The 9,020-nt window shown below is 44.7% G+C and overlaps 1 protein-coding gene across 3 annotated transcripts in view; it reads right to left on the reverse strand.

Moving 5' to 3' along the window:
• MTCH2 (mitochondrial carrier 2) overlaps positions 1 to 1,905 on the reverse strand; it is a 43,841-nt gene extending 41,936 nt beyond the window's left edge. Inside the window, exon 1 of one of the 3 annotated variants that reach the window (XM_036859735.1) lies at positions 1,136 to 1,905. In XM_036859735.1, the coding sequence (XP_036715630.1) occupies positions 1,136 to 1,222 (87 nt within the window). In that variant the 5' untranslated portion in view covers positions 1,223 to 1,905. The other 2 variants (XM_036859736.1, XM_036859737.1) reach the window with 2 other exon arrangements.
• Between the last annotated feature and the right edge of the window lie 7,115 nt (positions 1,906 to 9,020).

The raw sequence follows: 9,020 nt of genomic DNA on the forward strand, positions 1-9,020 counted from the left end.
CCTTCAGCAGTGAAAGCGTGGAGTCCTACCTGACCACTGAACCTCCAGGGAATTCCCTTTGTTCTTAATTTAAACAACTTATTTTACAATAGTTTTTTTACATATAGGTTCTGAATCCACAACGGTCAACTCAGCAACACATGATATGGATTAGTATCATTAACTCAAAAATAAGAAATGAGGCCTTCCCTAGTGTCTTGCATATTTTTGACAGAAAGGCAGATGGTGAGGACAGGGGTTCTATCCTTGGTACTATGCATGATGTAATTACGTCAACTCTCAACGAAAGTTAAAAAAATGAATGACCTGCCCGTCACAGGGAAATTCAGAAAGGCAACTGAACAATACTACCTAATGGTCTATCGTCAACTATAACCGGGTAAACTTGCCTGTGAATATAAAATACCATTTAAGAATTATTTCACAGTATATTAGAAACTAACATATATACTTAAACTCGATAAAACTTTCAGCTGAACTGATTTCACATCACTCTGACATGTGATTTTCACTGTCATGAGCCACATGGGCTGCTGTTGAAGAGGGTTCAGTGGATCCTTCCGAAATTTGACTCAGCAATCGCTTGATTATCACCTTGTGTTTCTCTGGGTATCTGGTGCTAAAATCTCAGAACAGAAGAGCAGTAGTAACAGCAACAAAAAAAGAGAAAACAAAAGCTAATAAAATGTTGGCTCCCCTCGAATTTCAAATTTGTCTTCAACAGATTTCACGTCTTGCGTTTGGGGCCGGGGAGGAGAGAAGGATGCTAATTTCAGAGCAGCGGAGAAGGAAAGGTTGGCAAGCCCTTGGCGGCGCCCAGCCAGGATCAACCTCAGAGAAGAGAAAACAAAGTTCAGGGGAGCCATCAGGCAGGGCAGGGCGGCAGCCGGATACCGGGAAAGGAGCGGGCCTCACGGCTTGGCTGGGAGGCGAGACCTCGGGAAGGCCCACGGGCAGTGGGAGCTCAGCGGGCGGTGGAAGTCGTCCCTGCCGGGAAGGAAGGGGCGGGCAGCAAAGAAGGAGCAGCATCTCAGGAGACTGAAGGCCCGCAAGGTTGGAGCCGGTTCTCAGGCGCCTTGGGCAGCGGCGACCGAACAGGGCGCCGGGCGAGGAAGGGAAAGGCGACGACTCATACCTGGATGAGCATCTTCACGTACATGAGCGGCTGGGACAGGATGGTGAGACCGGACCCCAGGAGCACCTGACTGGCCGCGTCCGCCATGATGGCAACCGCGGACGGACAGACAGACGGAGCCACCAAGCTACCACGCCGATCCGAGATCACGTGCCAGGGCCGCCGGCTTCACTGGCCCGCCCGCGGCGCCGGAGCTCGCACGCACCGGCGCGCGCCTCCCCGCGCAGTCCCCGCCCCGAGAATTGGCAAGGGCTCGCGAGCGGGCGCAGAGGTCGGGGCGGGGCTTGCGGGCCCGGGGCGCATGCGTTTTGGGGTGGAATCCGCGCCCTCCACTAGGAACAGCAGTTTCTCCTGCGCTTGCGCAGGCTGGAAGCATCCGGGGGCAGAAGAATGGGCGTGGCGGTGGGGAGTGACCCTGACGGCAAAGGCAAGGTCAGAGGAGTGAAATGAATTGGAAAGGATTCGTCGATGTTCTTCGCCACTGCCCTTGACCTTTTGGCATCAGCAACATAAGCTCCAAAGAGTATTCAGCATCAGAATCATGAACAATCTACTGGCCAACAAAACTAGATAAGTTTGAAAAATGAATCCATCAGGGGGTTGCTATACATGCACTCATTCATTCAGTTAATGTTAACTTCTCAGAGACGCCTTCTCGGGCGTTTATTTAAACTTACCTCCCCTTTATTTCCTACTCCATAGTCTTGAAACACTTATCATTGTCTGAAATTTATTTATCTTTTTGTCTCCTCCACCAGAATGTAAACCCCGTGAATCCAGGAGGCGGGACAGCCTCTGTTCCTTGTATGTTCAGTGCCTGGCACATACTAAGTGCTCAATAAATATTTATTGCATAAATGAACAATTACTTCAGTGATTACCAGGCTACAGGTTATTAGAGGCAAAAAGAAAATGGCATTGTCCTCAACCCTTCAGTCCCAGCTCACATGTTCTATATCAACGCTTAGGCAGAGCCTGGTGCAGAGAATAAAGTGCGAGTGGAGACTTGCATTTCAATCTTGGCTCTCTTTCGTATCAAAATGATTCAGAAGTCATTTTATCTTATTCAGTTTTCAATTTTTGTATCTAAATCTAAGGATAACACTACTACCTGCCTCTCAGGATTATTATTGAGCGTTAAGTGAAATTGTGCATAGGATAAGATTTTTAAAAACTATATTGAAATACAAATGTTAGTTTTAATTAATATTGTCCTGGATTCAGCATGGTGCTAGAGAGGCAGTTTACAGAGCAGGAGGGAGCCTGGACTTTGGAGTCCAATTGACCTGGTCCAAATTTCACTTCTACCAATTATTAACTGTGTGACCTTAGGCAGGTCACACTTCTTTGAACCTTAAACAAATGAGTATAGTAATGTCTACTTCATACTGTTCTTGTGAGAATTGAATGAAATGATATGCCTACCCAGCTTGGCACATGGAAATATAATACCAAATTGTAGCTTTTAGAGTTAAAAGAAACTTACAAGTTGATTCTAACTAAATCCAGAAATTTTGATATCTAACCATAGAGACCATTTAGCAAGGGGACATTTTTTTCTGATTTTTTAAATAATTAATTAATTAATTAATTAATTTTTGGCTGCATTGGGTCTTGATTGCTGTGCACGGGCTTCCTCTAGTTGCAGAGAGCGGCAGCTACTTTTCGTTGTGGTGCACGTGCTTCTTATTGCGTTGGCTTCCCTTGTCGTGGAGCACGGGCTCCAGGGCGCGCAGGCTTCAGTAGTTGTGGCTTGTGGGCTCTAGAACGCAGGCTCAGTAGTTGTGGCACACAGGCTTAGTTGCTCCGAGGCATGTGGAATCTTCCCAGACCAGGGATCAAACCCATGTCCCCTGCCTTGGCAGGCGGATTCTTAACCACTGTGCCACCAGGGAAGTCCCTGACTTTTTTTTTTTTTTGAAGTGTAGTTGATGTACAATATTATATGTTACAAGTTTACAACACAGTGATTCACAATATTTAAAGGTTATGCTCTATTTATAGTTATTATAAAATATTGGCTATATTCCCTGTGTTGTACAATATATCCTTGTAGCTTATTTATTTTATACATAAAAGTTCATACCTCTTATTCCCCTACCCCTATCTTGCCCCTCCCCCCAGCAAAGGGACTCTTTATTCATGGATTTGTGCATTAGTGGTGCCAAGAAAATATCCACTGTGTTTGCCCCACTGTTGTCTGTGGGCACTGAGAGGTACAGAAACTCTTGCAAGAGTGTGTGGTTGCAGGGTGCAGGCTACTCCACCATGTTCTCCAGTGGTGCAGGGCAGAAGCTGCCCATGAAATTTTGGGAAGAGCCTGCAGAGAGGGAACTGAAGTTGTTGGCATAAGTAAGAGAAGTGCAAAAGGTACAGGGCTGCTAACTACAGCTGCCCAAGCTGTGCACTACACAAATCCAAAGGTGCCATTCACAAGGACTGTGATTTAAATGAATGGTGTTTCCTGGTCACAGTTCAATATGGTGACCATAAGATGGTTGTACCTGGTGACCCATATTCGGGTGGTGAGAGGAAAAAGAAAAGTTAAAAGGGGCAGAAATCATTGGGAAAGGAAACAAAACTAGAACAGCATAGTGTCACTGAAGTCAAAGGTTTGGAAAAGAAAGGATGTCAGTAATGTCAAAAGCTGCCAAGAGGTCAGTAATAATAATGAAGCCCAGAGAAAGATGAGTGGATTTGTTGGTTAAAAGACTCCTGGGCTGGAAGGCAGTCTGAGAGAGATCAAAGGTCCTATACCTTTTTTCCCATTTTCCAAATCTGATTCTACCACTTGGCTAGTTGACAGCCTTGGATGAGTCATTTAAACAGCTTGTGCTGAAATTGGGGTGAATAAACCCTCCTTCACTGGCTCATTGTGATAAATTTCAAAAGCTACCTGGCATTCCTTATTCCCCCTCTTTGCTTTATTTTTCTCTCTAACCTTTATCACCTTCTAAAGAATTATATAATTAAGGACCTCCCTGGTGGTCCAGTGGTTAAGAATCTGCCTTCCAATGTGGGGAACACGGGTTCGATCCCTGGTCGGGGAACTAAGATCCCACATGCTGTGGGGCAACTAAGCTCACACGCTGCAACTACTGAGCATGTGAGCCACAACTAGAGAGCCCTCGTGCTCTGGAGCATGCGCCTGCCACAAGTAGAGAGAAGCCCGTGTGCTGCAACAAAGAGCCCATGTGTCGCACTGAAATATATAGCAGGCTGGAATGAAGATCCCGCATGCCTCAACTAAGACCTGACGCAGCCAAAAAAAAAAAAAGAATTATATAATTAATTTTAAAGTTTGTTCTGCACCCAGCCCCCCATCATACTAGAATATGAGGTATAGGAGGGCCGGGATTTTGTCTTTTTTTGGTTCACTGCTGCATTCTCAGTGCCTAGAACCATTGCCAGGCACATAGTTACTCAATAAGTGTCTGTTGGAATAATTATTCCAGTGGAAACCTCTGGAATTTAGAGAGAGAGTGTATCAGTTTCCCTCCCAGGTCCAGACTGCTCATTCTTCCTCTGAGTTCCTTCCTCTTCCTCAGTTAACTATAGATAAGATTATATCTCACAGTCCTCCCTCATGGATTTTTTTTTTTTTTTAATTTATTTATTTATTTATTTATTTTTGGCTGTGTTGGGTCTTCGTTTCTGTGCGAGGGCTTTCTCTAGTTGTGGTGAGCGGGGGGCCACTCTTCATCGCGGTGCGCGGGCCTCTCACTATCGTGGCCTCTCTTGTTGGGAGCACAGGCTCCAGACGCGCAGGCTCAGCAGTTGTGGCTCACAGGCCTAGTTGCTCCGCGGCATGTGGGATCTTCCCAGACCAGGGCTCAAACCCGTGTCCGCTGCATTGTCAGGCAGACTCTCAACCACTGCACCACCAGGGAAGCCCCTCATGGATGTTTTTAAACTGCCTTAGTCTCAAGTGAAATACTCATCTGTTCTCTTAATTAGGACATTCTGTGTGAGGTGACATAAAATCTCACCCAAACTGGTTGAGGCAGGAGGTGAGGAGAGGAAGGGAATTAAGTCAATGGTTTCAGGCATGGCTGCATCCAGTATTTTAAAACATGTTGCCTAGACTGGGCCTCTTTCTCTCAGTTCTGCTTTATTCTTTTATTTTTTAAAAATAAATTTATTTATTTATTTATTTTTGGCTGCGTTGGGTCTTCGTTGCTGCGCGCGGGCTTTCTCTAGTTGCAGCGAGCGGGGGCTACTCTTCATTGCGGTGCGCAGGCTTCTCATTGCGGTGGCTTCTCTTGCTGCAGAACATGGGCTCTAGGCGTGTGGGCTTCAGTAGTGGTGGCACGCAGGCTCAGTAGTTGTAGCTCACAGGCTCTAGAGTGCAGGCTCAGTAGTTGTGGTGCACGGGCTTAGTTGCTCTGCAGCATGTGGGATCTTCCCAGACCAGGTCTCGAACCCGTGTGCCCTGCATTGGCAGGCGGATTCTTAACCACTGCGCCACCAGGGAAGTCCCTGCTTTATTCTTTATTGATTTTATTTATTCTCAGATAGGATTACTCCTCAGGGAGGTGTCCTGCAGCTTCTGCCTTATACTATCGCGGTCCTGAGACCTGACAAAGGAGCTAGTCTCAACCCAAAAGTCCCAACAAACATGCTGGGGATTTGGATTGGACTGTATACACACTCCTAAATTACTCACTGTGATCAGGGGGATGGGACATGCAGCTTAGCTGAGAACAGGCCACATGCCCTTCCTTGGAGCTGGAATGGAGCTTACGTTCTAGTGGGGAGCCCACCCAAAGTACATGACTGAGAGTGGCACAGTTTCCCCCAAAGGAAAATTGGGGTGCTGTTATCAGAAGAAAGGAAAATGACCACTGGACAGGCAGAAACAGCATTATATTTTTAAACTAGAACGGTGCTATGAGAGTTAACTTATGCCTGGAATGTGGTAGGTTTTCAATAATTGTTGGTCCTCACTGTTTAATCAGTCAACACAGTTATTGAACCAACTGTAATACCAACACCTCATATTTTTAGAACAGGTTACAATTTCCAGGGCTTCTTCACACATTATTATCTCATTTGATTGTCATAACTACCCTATGAAGTGAGCAGGCAAGGGATTGTCCCTGCTTGTTTGTAAAGAGATGATCAACTTTAATGAGAAGACAACTTCAGAAAGGTTAGTGACTCTATCAAGACAGCTGGTAAGTTATGCTCTTACAACTAGAAATACAACTGCCAAACACAGTGCTGGGAACTGAATTTCATATCATATGGCTCCTGCAGAATGTATGATCTAGTTAAGGACAGAAAGCTAAGATCCATGAACGTGTTGAGGGCTGAATTGTATCATAAATGCATAGAGAGGGAATTCTCTGGTGGTCCAGTGGTTACGAGTTTGCACTCTCATTGCCGAGAGCCGGGGTTCAATCCCAGGTCCGGGAACTAAGATCCCATAATCCACACGACACGGCCAAAAAAAAAAAAAAAAAAACAATTCATAGAGAACAAAGAAATCTTTGAGAGAAGATTTAGATCTGAGTAGGCTTCTGAGAGGAAGCAGGACTTGAACTAAGGTTTGAAGGAGAGCAGATTCACTCATTCATTCATTTATTCATTCTCTCACGCAGCAAGTATTTTTTGAGAGCCCTCATCTAGTGGTTGGGTCCTGTCTAGAGAAACCCACATGGGCAGTGCTTGAGCAGCAAGGAGCATGATTTCAATGGAAGGAAATCTGTGTAGCAGGGAGGGTTAGGACTGAGGTTAAACAGGTGAGGGAGGAAGGTCTGGGATGTTATTTATTTATTTATTTATTTAGGCTGCGCTGGGTTTAGTTGCGGCATGCGGACTCTTAGTTGTGGCATGCATGTGGAATCTAGTTCTCCGACCAGGGATCAAACCTGGGTCCCCTGCATTGGGAGCTCAGAGTCTTACCCACTGGACCACCAGGGAAGTCCTGGTCTGGGAAGTTTTGATTGTGAGGCCATAGGGAGCTCTACTGGCTTTTAAATGGGGAACAGACAGTACAAGTGGGAAGCCCACTTGGCTAGGAGTCAGAAACCCAGAAGTGCTGCTCTTATTTGCTTTAAGACCTTGGGTTCATGTCCCTCTCCAGGCTTGAGTTTCCCCATCTAACAAAACAGCAAGGCTGAGGAGCTCCAGTGTACCATGCAGGTGAAGATCTCTGGGTTTGTAGGACTTCAGCAGAAGACGAGTTCTGGGCTCATGACAAGGATGAACTGGACAGCAAAGATGCCATCCTGCTTCTTTCCCAAGACCACCCTCATCTGCAGGCCTGCTTTCCAGCTCTGCTCCTCCCTCCCCAAACAGGAACCATCCTCTCCCCCGGACTTTTATCTTGCTCACTCTCCAATACTAACACAGTCAGAGAAGGACAAGAGGGGGTTCTTTTTCTATGGCTCTCTTTTTGGAGGAAGAAAACTTTTCCCAGATTCCTCCCCTGGTAGACTTCTCCTCATGAATCACTGGACAAAAGTGGGTCACCTGCCACCCGCTGACCCAATGGTTGGCCCAGACCAGTGGTTCTCAACAGGGGGTGATTTTGCCCCCTGGGAGACATTTGGCAATACCTGGAGACAGCAATAGTGCAGCTGTTGAGAAATCCTGGCCTAGTCTAAGGTGTGTTATTCTTTAAAATTCTCTTAGATTTGATTCTGTAATATTTTATTTGGGATTGTAACATTGATACAAGTGAGGTTGGTCTGTAATTTTCTTTTTGTGTGCTGGTGCTGTCTTTGGTATCAATGTTATACAATACAGTATTGATTTTTTTTAAAAAGAGGCTATTCTTTTTTAATCCTTTAGAACATTTAAATATTGTTGCAATTATCTTTTTCTTAAAGTTGTGGTAGAATAACCCCATGAAACTATCTGGGCTTGGGGCTCTTTTGCAGGGTGGGGGTTGCTCTTTGACACATTCCTTATTTCTTTTAAGGTACTTTGTTTCAATTTTCCATCTCTTTTGATAATTTATATTGTCTAGAAAATTATTTCATCCAAATTTTCAAATTCAGTTACATATAGCTAAGCAAAGTAGCCTCTTATGATTCCTTTTTTTTAAGGCTCCTATATATTTTTTCTTTTTCATATACTTTTCCATTATGGTTTATTACAGGATATTGAATATAGTTCCCTGTGCTATACAATGGGATCTTATTGTTTATCCATCCTGTATATAACAGTTTGCATCTGCTGGTCCCAAACTCCCACTCCAACCCTTCCCTGCCCAACTGCCTTGGCAACCACAAGTCTGTTCTCTATGTCTGTGAGTCTGTTTCCATTTTGCAGATCAGTTCATTTGTTTACGATTCCTTTTTAATATATGCTGAATCTGTGGTTATTTCCCATTAAAATCATTGCTTATCTGGTGTCTTTGTATCTTCTCCCTTTTCTTTCCTGATTAGGTTATCCAACATTTTAACTCTTCCATTGCTTTTTTCCCCCCAGATGATCAGTATACTGTTGGACAATTTCAGTGAGAGCAAATAAAAGCTCTTGAGGCTGGCAGATAAAAACAAACGTTTTAATGCAGAAGACAGAAAAGCTAGAAAGAGTTAAGCAGATCGACCTGATAGAATCAGAGCCCCTACTGGTGCTCAAAAGGAAAGAAAACCATGTAGCAGAGTGAGTGGCACTTACAACTTTTCTCACAGCAAAGAGAAAACAATTATTTTGGCAGCCCATCTACTAGTTGGGATTGTTATACTTTAGAGATTACAAAGGTGGCTAGTTTTAGAACCAAGCCTGCCTGTTTTTAAAAAACTTTTCTTGTTTAAGAATATGCATTTTGTCCTTTACTGCTTTGCCAATCCTTGGCAACTGGCCCAACAGAGGCTCATGAAATTGAGGAAACCCTTTGGACTCCCTGCCAGGTTATGTAGGAGTCATTCCA

Source organism: Balaenoptera musculus, chromosome 8 (assembly GCF_009873245.2).
Source record: "Balaenoptera musculus isolate JJ_BM4_2016_0621 chromosome 8, mBalMus1.pri.v3, whole genome shotgun sequence".
In the NCBI taxonomy this organism is placed as follows: Eukaryota; Metazoa; Chordata; class Mammalia; order Artiodactyla; family Balaenopteridae; genus Balaenoptera; species Balaenoptera musculus.